At 43.9% G+C, this 14,097-nt stretch overlaps 1 protein-coding gene across 1 annotated transcript in view; it reads right to left on the reverse strand.

Moving 5' to 3' along the window:
• Positions 1 to 11,903, reverse strand: part of LOC142560524 (E3 ubiquitin-protein ligase rfwd3.S-like) — a 59,240-nt gene extending 47,337 nt beyond the window's left edge. The window contains exons 1-4 of the mRNA XM_075672693.1: positions 11,462 to 11,903; positions 8,551 to 8,785; positions 6,513 to 6,651; positions 5,404 to 5,570 (exon numbers count right to left, since the gene is read on the reverse strand). Of these exons, the coding sequence (XP_075528808.1) occupies positions 5,404 to 5,570; positions 6,513 to 6,651; positions 8,551 to 8,769 (525 nt within the window). The 5' untranslated portion in view covers positions 8,770 to 8,785; positions 11,462 to 11,903. The remainder of the gene's footprint in view (positions 1 to 5,403; positions 5,571 to 6,512; positions 6,652 to 8,550; positions 8,786 to 11,461) is intronic.
• Between the last annotated feature and the right edge of the window lie 2,194 nt (positions 11,904 to 14,097).

The following is a 14,097-nucleotide window of genomic DNA, read 5'->3' on the forward strand; positions in this document are numbered from 1 at the left end:
GTAAAATTAATTGATCTGAGAATAAGTACATGGTTTATCCTGTGCTGTGTATATCTAGGTACGATGCGATACTGCTGGTGAACGCGACCAATGATGTGCACTACACCCGGCAATACAACCAAAGCTATGTGCCTGCGTTCACAGTGGGGAGCTTCTGCTTTTGCGTTACTAGGCCAAGCAGTGCCGATGTTCTGCTGGCAGTTTGTAGGACCAGGAAAGCCAGACACGGACACCGGTAAGCCAAAACTAGGAACAACAAGTAAGAAGATCCTTTTCCAAAGCAAACTTGTTATTTGTTATGAAATTAATCTTGAACAACAAAATTATAATATGTTTTACGATTTGGTTATGCTACATAGCTTACAGTTCCTGCATTGGTAGACTTCACGCATATGCGCAGTAAAGAAATGTGTACTTCAGCTTCGTAGCGTTAGCTGTGCTGCCACAGAGAGTTGTCGCTGAGTGTACCTACCCGTAAGTGGAGTGGTGCACGCACTGTTACCCCTGTAGCTGCAAGCGCGGCCAATGTGATGTTCTTGATTAGCATGCCATCGTTGTAGACACACTGTGAGAGCCAGCGATGCTAAAGCGTCACGGAGCAAAATGATAAGCCAACCACTAATTCAAAACAAACCTGCCAGAGGCAGTCTGACAAGTTTACGAGTGTCTCGCAAGAGTTGACTGGCGGCAACGAGCACTTCATCGCGCGTGCAGCAAGAGGTTCGGTGTGGACACGTCCCTCTAGTCGGCACAGCTCCTTGAAAGTTTAGCCGTGTGAATCTGCCATTGGCACACACACGCCCACTTCCCATAGCTAGAGAAGGAAACAAGTTCCTCTTAAACCCGACGCCATCATGTGCCACTATGCTCCATTTCATACTTTGGAGGCTAAGTGGCAGAAGATACACAGAGGTGGTGCAGTCACTCAAATCTTACTCCACACGTTTCCTAGTGCAGTTTGTTTTATTATATACAACACTTTTTGCAGAATAACTACTTCATATATCGCAACTGCACTTCACGGACGTGAGGTTACGTCAAATTACATATTATTTGTGCGCTTTTGTGCATACAATATGCGACATACTATGTTTCGGTCGTGAGCACTAGCGGTGCGCTGTCACCACTGGTTGCATAAACGTGTCGCTCCACTCGCTTGGCGGTGAATATGTTTGGACCTGCAACATCTTCAACATTATATTTACATAATGTCTTGCAACATTAATCTGTAGGACAGTGCTACATCAAATTATAGGATGCATACCTACATTTTTCTTTCATGTGTTACGCACTATTTATTGATTGCAAATGCAAGCAGCGAGAAAAGTCTCTATGCCTTTGTAGTGTCACGTGTTATGCACGAATGGATCATGGTTCTACTAGCTCGTGCTATCGCTTGACATAGCTGTGCAACTACGCCGCAGTCACCCAACACTGCTGCATGCATTATGCGGTGAAGTCAAACATCAGAAAACGCTATAGCTGACAGGTAACAGGAACAAAAGAGATGCAAGAGTCAAGCATCCCCATAACTATGGCATTCATTGCAATTTCCCAGAATAATTTAAGGCTTAGGGAGAAATCCCTTTACACACTTGCGCAAATTATAGAGCGGCATGTGGACGACTATACAGAATATGTCAGCAGGTGGCGCTATGCATTGATTATTGCATATAAAAAAGCAAGATATAAGAAGGAAGAAGAAGCATGTGCTTGCTGCGGTAAAGCTGGGGAAACTATGGAGCATGTTTTATTAGAATTTGAAGAAGTCTACCCAGCAGTCGATTTAGGCACCAGTGGCCTCCTTGAAACCCTTGGGTTCAGCGAGAGCAGTGGAAAAGTAAACATGTCCGCAATAGAGATAAGTAAGAGACGATTGGAGGATTGGTGGAAGAAAAGTAGGGAAACGACAAAAAAAAACGGAGACGTACAAAAGCATAGTTCACAATAGGGGATCAGAAAAATTGGTTGTGGGAGGTCATAGTGTTTCTTTTTCTTTTTTTTATTGTTTAACCTAGGTAGGACATTAGGCAGTATAATAGCCAGAGCTTGGTGGCGCAACCCACCGCCCCGTTCCGGAGGGGACGCTTATAACATCCATCCATCCATGCATTTTTGACAGCACAGCACATTTGTACAGACAGGAAATAAAGTTCGCTGCAAAATCGTTGATATTAAAAAATCAACTGTGGTGTGGAAATACACTGGAAACACAAGTGTATGATATTCAACAAGTATTGCTTTCTGTACACAGCTAGGTTAAAAGTGCTTTTAAGTTTGTTTACTTACTCCTAGCTCAGTAGACTGCAAAAGAGACACATGCAATAACATACTTGTAAAACAGTGAATAATCTAGCCACATAAAACATCTGACCACTGCAAATTTCTTGTACTACAATCTACTGCACAAAATTAAGTGTGAATGAGACCGCTACGACACAAGTGCAGAAGTAAACGCATCGAAATCAATGACAGCCCAAAAGAAAGAAAGGTCAAACAAGTTACAGTATGAACAATAATTAAAGTGAATTTCAATATTAGGTTTATGTTTCAAGATCACACCTCATTGACTGATAGTGTGCCACTCGCATTCCAGAGTTCAAATTGATTCATAAAATACTGGAATAGAGTAATCTTATGATGACCATGACGATTCCGTGGGTCCTCAAGTGAATATCTGCGCACCGCAAATGAATAAAAATGATCTGTTGACACTGTTTAGCTACATCTACGTGTCCCGATTTTTTCACAGTGATTTCGAAGAAAGAAAGAAAGTTGAGGGAATTTTACAGCATTTGTAAGAAAAAAAGAAAGATACTTATTATGTTGCGTCGACATAATAAAAACAAGCTACGGACAGTCGCCGACTGACTTTTCGAATCTCATGGGGACCGAGAAATAGTCCAAAAAATGAACAGTCCGAAAAACTCGTTCGGCAAAAAAAAAATAAAATAAATAAATAAATAAAGAAAAATAGGCCTAGAGCAGTTTAAAAAATATCTAATAATGCCGTGCCTTGTACTACACTTGGAGGTGCTCAGATTTGCGTGGATTTGTGCAAGAGTGACGTAGTCTCCGTAAAAAAATCTCTAATAACGCCTTGCCTTATCATACTACGCTCACCAAGCACCACCGCATTAGCGATTTGAGATCTCTGTTGCTGGAAATCGCCATGGAGATTGAAGAAACAAGCCACGTTTCTTCGAACCATTTGGCTCTCACTAAGGCACATGAGATGGTACCGATCACACAAATGCGAAGCCTCATCATACTACGCTCACCAAGCATCACCGCATTGGCGATCCAAGATCTCTGTTGCCGCAAATCGCCATGGAGATTGAAGAAACAAGCCACATTTCTTCGAACCATTTGGCTCTCACTAAGGCACATGAGATGGTACCGATCACACAAATGCGAAGCCTCATTATACTACGGTCACCAAGCATCACCGCATTGGCAATCTGAGATCTCTGTTGCCGCAAATCACCATGGAGATTGAAGAAACAAGCCACATTTCTTCGAACCATTTGGCTCTCGCTAAGGCACATGAGCACATGAGAGATGGCACTGATCACACAAATGTGAAGCCGCATGAACACACACAAAGATGTAATGTTGTCTCCCAGACACACCTGCTCTGTGGACCCACCACGTGCAAATAGCAACCGAAACTTTAAAAATAAATAAATTAATAAAAATGGATCCCGCATTAAGGGACTATGACAATTGTGCTGAATGAAAAAAGAAACAGTAAAAAAACAAAAGTGATGTCTCCCAGAGCGTTTTGTCAGCCAAGGAAGAGCGGGCACGGCCTCCAAGACTGGAGAATGACACGCACTCTCTATTGAAAGCGTGCACATCCCAATCTCTGGGCTATAAAGCGGGCCACTGGAAACCAAGCCTGGCCAAACCAGCGGAAAATCCAACATGGCGGTGCTCAAGATCGAGTAACGTGGCTCAGAATGAGCAATTTATTCCAGAAAATCACATTTTGGGGCGTCAATTCGTCTAAAAAATTGGTCACGAAAATGCATTAACTCTATGGGAATCCTGACGGTGCATTTATGAAGTCCGAAATATGCATCAAGTCCAAATATTTGGAGTCCGAAAAATCTTTTGGTGACTGTATAATATACACAATGAAACATTTTCAATGCTTTAGTTCCACATGCAAAAATTTCTTACAAAAAAATAAAAAGAGCAAGAAACTACATTAAGACGATTAAGGGGCACGCAACGAAATTTCGCCATGACTACATCAGTTATACTACTCATAAATGAGTAATGTACTACTGAAGTGATATCGATCAAGATGTCTGACTATTGCCTCATTTCATTAACAGTTTTTAAACAGCACCTAAGCAAACAACATGCACCCCTGGTGGCTAGTAGATATGATGTAAATCCCAGTACATTATTACAACGAAGGTGCACAATAAAACAACAGACGAAGGAAGGAGATACGAGACAACCAGATCTCCTTCCTTCATCCATTGTTTTATTTGGCGCCTTTATTGTAATCACGTATAACCAACTCGCCCACCAGCACGTGCCCAGTACATTGCTTCCAAGGTTTTCAGCCTGTCACAGGCACCATTTAATTTCGGACGTCATACCAAGGAGCCGCCCTGATTCACAACATTCTGGGTTCTACATAATTTCCAGCAAGCGGTCACGGCAACATCTTTTTCAATTGCAGAAGCAAAAGACTTATTTTTCTTAGCTTATTTTGGCGCCTTCACTTGTATTTCAAATATCTTTTGCACCAAGGCTACTCTAGATCCACGTTACCCGAAATTAGGCTTTTTATGCGGTATATTTTATTGTAGTTTATGAACAGGTGATGCTTAAAAGGCAACAAAGAAAGAAAAATATTTTTTTCATTGCAGAGTTTCAGCTTTCAGTACGAATTTCTTGGCTAAATATCTCTGGACAACATTCAATTATGCTTAGTAAGCGTAATTTGTTGAGTTGGAGCTGGAACCAAGGAAGGGGAAGTAGGATTTTCATGCACGACTTGCTTTTCAACAACACAGTTAGTGGAGCAAGTCAGATGCAAAATCACCAGCAGCAGTGGAATCACACAGGCAATGTAGAGCACATGCGAAATACACCCCTGTCTCACATCCAATGAGAGCCGTCTGTACAAGATGCACACAAAGCTGTAGGTGGCTAGGGGTAAAGCTGGCTTTTGGTGTTCTGCATGGTGTTGCCCATAAGGCAACAAACCTGTTACTAAAAACATTTCTGAAAAGTATTGTTTTTTTGTTGTTGTTGTTGTACATCCTCAATCGTGATGTGCATTGCACTTTTCAATGGTAATGTCCTTCTGGTATTTTCATGCCTCATCCTTAAAGGGTTTAGGAAGAACACAGGTAAATTAGCCAGTCCCCTGATACTCACAGTTCCTTCTTCATCGGAAACACTCCGTTCGTGTGCAGGCACTGGCTGCACTGCTTGTTGCTGCGGCTGTTGCTGCTCACTTGATGCAACTACCACTGGAACATCTACCTGTGGCATGCCATTTTCTTCGACTTCAGTGTCCGAATTATCTGGCTCTGATCGGGAGCCTGCAATAAGCCAATAAAGGGACAATCTTCTTACAAGGCAAGTAAGATCAGTTTGTACGCACTTCCACTCCAACGAGCAACCCTGCGGTCCAGGGAAATCTGCAAGACTGGAAGGCATAACTAAACATTGCTCTCGAGTCACAAATTGCGGTGGATTATCGGTAAATGTGGCAGAGTTACATAACCTCACTACAAAGCAAGTGCAACTAAACTGAAAGAGTTAAGGTGGTAGGACAATCTTTCGTAAATTTCCTAGTGAGTCGTCGTGATTACAGCAATTCAATCTTAATTTAGTTTATACTCAGTCACGTGGCTATTTTTCATAAAAAGTTTCAAATCAGCGGCGCGTAGCACACAAAGTCCTAAGTCATTGGCTATAAGTTTACAACAAAGGAGACGTTATTCCTGCACCACAGTTACCATAATGCTGCATATCAAACATCTCATCAGATATGACAGCACACCTTCGGTACGTTTTTCTTTTTTCTTCGCTACTGCTGAACGGCACAGCAAAAATAGGTCACTACACAAATTTATGAAGCATAACTGAAAGGGCTAATATTCTGGAGTTGTTCTGCTGCATGTGACGGCCACCATAGCACAAGACTCCGAGTTAACTTCAACCGCATGGGCTTCATAACATGCATTCCAACCTAAGCACGTGAGTACTATTGCACAAGTGACAAGAAAAAAGTACATTTTGACGTCATAGGCATTGTACACCTGGGTCGGTGAAATCAGCTAACTCCCAATTTATTTGAGAAATGCTGCATCCACATAATCTGCATTACTTGGCAAAAAAAAAGGTGGTATAATCTAACACAATATCAGAGTTGCAAAGATGATTTAATGCCTCCATCACAACAGCGATAGTAATAGAGTGAAGAGGCTATGACAACCTACAAAAGGGCAGTCCAGAAAACAAGCCACAAGCAAGGTTACCTGGAGACTGAGTTCGATCATCTTCATCAGGTAGCTCATCTCCACGATCAGTCCACACTTCAACAACGCTAGAGACATCTAGTTGTTCTGCTTCTGAGAGCACCTGAACGGATGATGAGTCCGAGTCATCAAAATCTTCCTGCAACAAAGCGACAACGTATAAGGGTTTATTAGCGGTTTGCGATACAAGACGTTAATCAGCCACTTAAGAGTGTTAGAGGGACAGAAAAAGCCCTTTATTTAAAAAGGGATTCTTGAGCTGATATGTATTCACCCACATACTACTCTGCAGGAAATGGGATCTAGGGAAACCCCCAAAAGCAGGGTATCGAAGTGAAACTTACTGTTGCTCATGTTGGCTGAAACAGCAGTGGAAGGCTTCCCTGTCACCCCTGCAGAGCCTATTGAGTGGAGCATGACCTAGACTACTGAACTAGGTCATTTTTGCAGGCGAATGCACTGAGCGCCGTTAGCAGCTCAGGTGAACTTTTAATCCTCTGCACCTAGGCAAATACCATCACTACAGTGACAGCGCAGTGACGACAGCGACTGCGAAATTATGTTTCGAGTAGTCATACAATTGCTACTGCAATAGAAATAACTTGGCAATGATAAAAGCCCAACCCACATGTTTCGCACAACACATTGTGACGAGTAGGGACAAGTGTGCCAGAAATTGCTTACGAGTGACTGAGGCATGACCGACTCCGAAGAGGAATAAGTGCACGTGGTGTGGCACAGTGCGGTACTGCACACGAGGAGAGCGTGCAACAAGGTTCAATCGGCAACAGGTCAGGCGCAATGGGTTTGGCCGAAGGAACACTCGGACCGACATAATGCGGAAGATGTGTGTTTGGCTCTCACCAGGAACATATCTTTTTCGTCCACTTTCATTTCACTTTACTTTCTCATTTCTAGGTTTCAATTAAAAGCTCAGGTAATTTTCCCTATGCTTCCCTTGGCTTCATTGTCTGTTGCTTTCATGTGTTAGTACTAGAGTAGTAATGTTGATCTCTGTCACAAAGTGGCAACACTACGCTATTAGAAATTGGGGCTTTTCTGCTAGGTACTGCTTACCTGTGAAGTCTCAAGGAACCCAGGCAATAAGTAACATGTTTGTAAGTGCACAGGAATACAGATGAAAAGCGGCCAAGATTTCTAGAAGTTGAACAAAAGAACTAGCAGTCTTTTGAGTGAAGCCACAGGTGGCCTGCTGCAACTAATGGAACATATTAGGCTCAGACATTCCTGAAAGAATCGTCTGGTGACTAAGTGTGTGGATTTGCCATGCACAAAAAGTGTTAAATGGCTGCATTAATGTCACACAGCTCGGGCAAATGTCGCATGCCACATCAGGCATGCCACAGTGTGTAATCCAAATTTTCAAACGCCAACAGCATTACAATGTCCACTGAACTATCAGTACAAGGATGCTTGTCCATTCCAGATCCATCAAACCATCACCACTGCAACCAAGAGACGAACAACCCGTGATTTCGTGCTCAGCTTACAGCAAACGAGGAACTGTGGCAGGTCATAACAACAACAACAACAACAAAAAATGTGAGGAAGTCCCCCGTGCTGTTCAAAGAAGCGCACGAAGCTCTTACGCATGCCTTAGCCTTCAACTGCACTGTATCTCTGAGTGCTGTGGCAAACAGGTCTACACAATGAAGATGAAAGTGCAGCTGAGAAAATTTAACAGCACAGGTGGAGCAGAAGGGACAGGATTGTTCCTGTTTCCTCCTCGCATATAGTTCCTTTACATTGTCTGTACTTTTTTTTTTTTTGGTTCGCAACAGTCACTTTGCAAGCTACATACCACATGGGCAAACTCACTACCATCCTCAAAAACAAACAAGAACTGTCATGTTCAAATTTTTTACAGTATATACTATAGTAGCCTACTGGCATAGTTTTGGACAGCAAAGATAAAAGGTATAGTGCCAGCATGCTGACTTTCAAAATATGACCAAGTCGCACTATCAAATTGGCTAAACAACTTCTGTTGTAAATGACTTGTACATCCTGCACTTACGAGATCACTCATGTTGCCAACGTCCACTTGAACATGGATGCCAGTTGAACTGTTGGTTGTGCCTTCGTCAAAGTCGAAGAGATCCTGGTCATCATCTGACTGGTCAGTGACACTACCCGACAGATTGCTCACTGTGTCGTCACTGCCCGCAATCGACACGTCTGTTTCCCACTGGCTGCCTTCTTCCTCAGAGTCACCAGAAACATCCACATCAGACATCTCAACGTCTAATGACCTGCATTCGAGACACACGACACATCTTGCAGTCCACACAGGAATGCAACAGTGACAGCATACCATTCATGGCCAAACGAAACAAGTTCTGCAGAAATTCATCACATGGAGGTAGACAGATCCACAAAAGGGGAAGCCAGCATATGCATGAATGTTGCACAAAACTACAAGAGAGATCAATACGGTTTCCTCAGAAAAGAAGAAAGTCTTTACAAGTGAAGAAAAACTTGTGCCAATCCAACAGAATTGGTTGGTCAGGGCAATTGCTTTCCCAAAAAAACGCTAGGGGTTGCTAGCACAGTGGCAAATTAATTCACTCAAAAGTGCAGGAGCACTGATTAACCAGCCAATTCCTGCAGGCATTAACAAGGTGAAGGTGGATTTGTAAAAACTATTTAAAAAAATTATGACATCCCAAAACAATTCAGGAGCTATGAAACAGCATAGTAGGAGGGGGAGGGGGGATCCACCCAAAGTCCTTCTGCATTCCACCCCGATTGGAATGCAGCCGCAGCACCTGGAAATCGAACCAACAGCCTTACGCTCGGCCATGGCCACCCAGCCATCATAGTGAGCAACATTCCTTACAAGCCCCCCATCGCTTGTCCGACCAAATGTAAGCAGTTACTCAAAGCAACATTCCTTTTAACATGGAAGTGTAAATCCAAAACACAAAGCCAACAAGATTGTTGCAGGCCTTACAGGCCTGCAACATTTCCAAAGGTCTTTCTTACAGGCCTTTGGAAATTCAGTATTTATCTTGCAAGCTCCTATTTGGAGCACTCACAAAAATGAAAGCTAACACCTGTGGAACCACCTGTAGTTTCCACACAAACATTGCAAGTTCTCTAGGAGCTAGTTCAGAAGAAACATGAGGTACAAAATTAGCATATACATTGTAAATGCCATGAGGTATACATTTAATTCTGTACAGCGCCAGAGTTAGCATAGTGGTTGGCAAACATACATTTGATTACATGGAACTAAGCATCTCACCTTTCCTTTTTCATCATTTCTTTGGGGGAGGGGGGGACGCACGGTGGCTATAGTAAAGGGTAGCGCTAAGGTTCGAAGTTACAAAGAAAGCATTTTTTATCAGTAAGCTTAAGTTAGACCCCCATTTCGAAATCATTTCTAAATTTAAAAAGAAAAGAAGATTAATCACCAGCAGGAAAATTAAAGCTTTTCAATATTTAGGCTACTTATAGTCACTTGTGTTGTCACATAACACAGCTAGAGTGCTTGATTCCACCCCTCAGACAGCTTGTTTTTTTTTTTTTTTTTCAATATATAATAGTGAATTGGCTTGCTGTTCCATAGAGCCTGTTGTTATGCCAAACTATTTAAATGACTACACAGCATTGGCGCAAATGCCCGCAGCTTACATTGACAGCAGTATGGGTACCCACATTCAACCACAATATTTTTTTTTACATCACTTGCCCTAGATTAACAGCAGGACGGTGCTCAATTTAGCATTGCAAGGTGCTTCAGCTATAAAAATGTGTAACTAATCATGAAAAAAAATTCATCCTACAATAGATCTCGGACAGGAAACAAGAACTTCCCAAGATTTTTCTGTTCTTTACCTTATTTGCTCAGATAGCTACCACGACAATGTTATGCATGCTTAGCGTGAAACCCAAAACCTATTTAGGAGTTCCTACAATGTGCACTGACAATTTACAAATCTAGCCGTCCGACACACTAGAACACTTCAACAATTCAAGACTTGTTGAGCCAATACAAAAGAACAATGCAAGAAGAATATTTCCGTCAGAAAACTGCGCGCCGCATTATCTAGGAACTTCGATGAGGCAAATGCTAATAATTTATCGCCTAACAGCGAAAATCTGCTGCTTAAATCATATCAAGACAGCACAACGTTCACCAATTACCGCCTAATACAACTGCGGCTGGTGAAGTGCATATTGCTAGCAATTTCTGCAAGTTATTTGTTGTTGCTCTAACACTTCTCGCTCTTCGCCCGTACTTTGAAATATTTAAGCTCATGAAAGGATCGCTAGAGATGTCCGTGTATAAGATCCAACTGAAACAATGGCCTCTAATCATTTTAAGTTAATGCTCCTTCAAAGGCTGCGCCTCCACGGTGCCCGTTTCAGCTAGTCAAAAACCGCTAACCATCAAGCGACGAATCTAAGCGCGCCGGTCCCACAGCAGTAAAAGATATCGCAACCAGCAGCTAAGGGATGGACGCGGCTACAAAGTCGTCGGCAAGTAGGCAAGCATACATTAAGCCACCGCCCGCAATCCTTCACAGTATCCTATAAACAAAAATAAACGGTTAAGAAAGCAGTGTACAGATTATGCCAAAAATGGCCACTTTTCTTTGTATTTTGCACCTAACAAGCGCGCAGGCGAAGTGCGAGCCCCTTAACGCTCCAATACAGTCTGAAACCCCGGAAAACAGCATCTCATATGGTTGAGAGGCATTTTTATGACAATAGATGTGCGTAACACATGGGAAATTTAGAGGTGGAACGAGTACATGGGCACCCATAATATATGTGGCACCAATAAGCCAAATGATAAGATGCTTAGCACTGCAGCGCTGTTAATTCATGATGCAACCCAAAATAAAACAATGTGAGAAGCATTTCAACATACTTTTAAATAAATAAAGTACGAAAGTAGAAGGAAAATCACTTTTAGTTACCTGTTTCGCAAGTAAAGCAGGCAGAGAGCTAGTCAGCTGTACATGACGGGGCCGACCTTTCTCAGCACCTATGCGAGCGAAGCGAAATGATAAACTTATTTACCTGCATGAAGTACGTCCGAATATGAAAACTAAAATCGATTAAAATCTCCAGTCGGGTTTAGGACAGCCCTGAAAAGTGTAAAGAGTGAAAAATGCAATTATGCGCCGGCCAACTCTGCGGAGAGTAAACGCGATCACTCTCACAGGCGTTTTGGGATGACAAACGCCTAACACAGCTATTAAAATTTGCGTTTGATCCGCTGAATATCGAGTTTCTCAGGTGGTACAGCTTTCTACTTGCTTGATCAACGACGAGACGCGAAATTAGCAGCTCAAAACAACTCTGTTTCAACTCGGCGCGTACTAAAGCGAGAACCAAACTCTACTGCCCAGGCGCAGCGTTGCCTGACGGGACAAGCAGTCTGCGGCTGTTTTTATCGAAATGTGACTTCTCTTTCGCTTCACAGCAGGGGGACCCACGGTACGATGCTGCGTTCGATGCGACGTGCGATGCTTCCGAAAAAAGACTACACAAATTGTACCATGGTTGCACCCACTGATCTGAAGTTGCAGCCTGGAAGAATTGCGTAGAAAGTTGCTGAATGTGGCTGTTGGTACGGCTTGTCATACGCGATCTCGCACGCAGTAACGTTGGTAACGTCGCCTGCCATTTCCATCACGCGCGCCGCAGTCGCTCTGACCACACGAGAGCTTATATACGGGTTCTACCTGGTCTGAATTACGCCACATATCTTTCTCTATGGTTACGCCTTCCAAAGATAATAACGTGCTGTAACTGTAAGATGGATGGATGTAAGAACTTTATTGAGGTCCATCGGAACGTGCACTATGTAGCGGGCCGCTCCCACGCTGGGACAGAAAGGCCTAGCTGGCCAAGCCTGTCCGCCACGTCGCGGGCCCGTTGGACTGCCTATAGTTGGGCTTCAAAATCGGGACTGCGTAGGGCAGCCTCCCACTTGGACGACGTAACGTCTTCGTCGCCCCGTAACGCGAGGCACCGCCAGAACATGTTTTCTAAGTTGGCAAAGTCTGAGCAAAGCGCGCAAGTGTTTGAGGTTTGAATTTCGGATAGATCCGGTGTAAGAGAGCGGGGCTAGGGCAGCTAGGGTACGCCCCGACTCGCAAGAGTCTGAGTGTGAATGCCTGAGGCCGGTTCAGTTTACTATGCGGCGGCGGATACTTCCGCCTTCCCGGATAAAAGTACTTTGCGAGTTCGTTATACGAGGCAGAGGGATCCCTATTATCGGGAACCTCAGCGCCGCGCCACTCGGTAGCTACGTGGTCAACGACTCCTCGCGCAGCTCTGTTGAGCTTGGAGTGGGGCGCCTTTGATCTGTCCCATGTGAGCGGGGAACCAGAAGATCGTGTGTTGCTTGATTTCTTTTGACCCGCGCGCGATCCGCAAGAACGGCCTCGAGACGGCCTTGACGAATGCTCGGATCGCCGATCTCGAGTCGCTGTATAAAAGTCGTCCTACCGTCGTCCAGCAGGGCCATTCTGTTCCTTAACCTCGGCCGCCGTCGTCCGGACCGTCGAGCTAGGCGTTTGTGATTTTCCCTTCTTGATCGACGCTGACTGTAGCGAACGCCTTTACGTCGGGGTACCGGGCTGCATCGACGTAACAGCAACTCCGGGCGCGTGCACCGGCCTCTTTCAGCAGGGCAATCGCGAAATGTCACTGAATTTTAAACATTCGATTTCACTCAGCATGACGAAACCAAGAAATAACGTGCTAACTTGGGCTGGTTGGTACATGTCTGAAGAAAACGAGTAACAGCACTGCACAACGGGACGTGACTGGGGCAGACGAAGCGCTGACTTTCAACCAATATTTTATTTTGCACATAGCAATGTATGACCATGCAGCGTGCACGTGAGATATACGAGTTTTTTTTTTTTTTTTTTTGCATCGACATGAGGAAAGGCGATATGTGCGTAAGTGTACCTTCGATCGATCCTCACGAAGGAACTCTCGTATCTTGCGCGTGGATGATGACCACCATTAATTTATTTGTGCTGTTTTTTACATTTGTGCTGGCACTGCATTCCTACTATGACATGTTCTCCTCTCCTTCTTGCCTATTCAAGCCCCTGTGTATATGGCTGTGTGCACAATAAAATAATTGTCGAAAGTCAGCGCTTCGTCTGTCTCAATCACGTCCCGTCGTTAGGCGATGTTGCTCGTTTTCTTCAAACCAAGAAACTCAGCCTTAATTTGGGTTTCATAAAAGTAGGAGCGATACAACGGCAGGGGTGAAGAAAGACTTGACAGGACTATTATGAACTTATAATTGCCTAAGTTACAGGCGCTCTGCTAGGGCCATCGTGATTAGGGCAAAGTAGAAGCAAGAACATCGCTAGTTTGTCTACGTACATGTTTGCAAGTGCTCCTAGAAGCTCTTGAACGCTATTTTGACACCAAGGCAGGCACCGGCATCCTGGCGCACTGTTTCGTCCCAGGTAAAACTTTCGTTGGGCGCTCACGAACGAGCGCATATACCCTTGACAACCACGCGGTCAGCTTGTGGCTTCAAACATATGTAATGCACATGCGTGCAGATAGCGTAAACAAT

Source organism: Dermacentor variabilis, chromosome 10 (genome assembly GCF_050947875.1).
Source record: "Dermacentor variabilis isolate Ectoservices chromosome 10, ASM5094787v1, whole genome shotgun sequence".
Classification (NCBI taxonomy): domain Eukaryota; kingdom Metazoa; phylum Arthropoda; class Arachnida; order Ixodida; family Ixodidae; genus Dermacentor; species Dermacentor variabilis.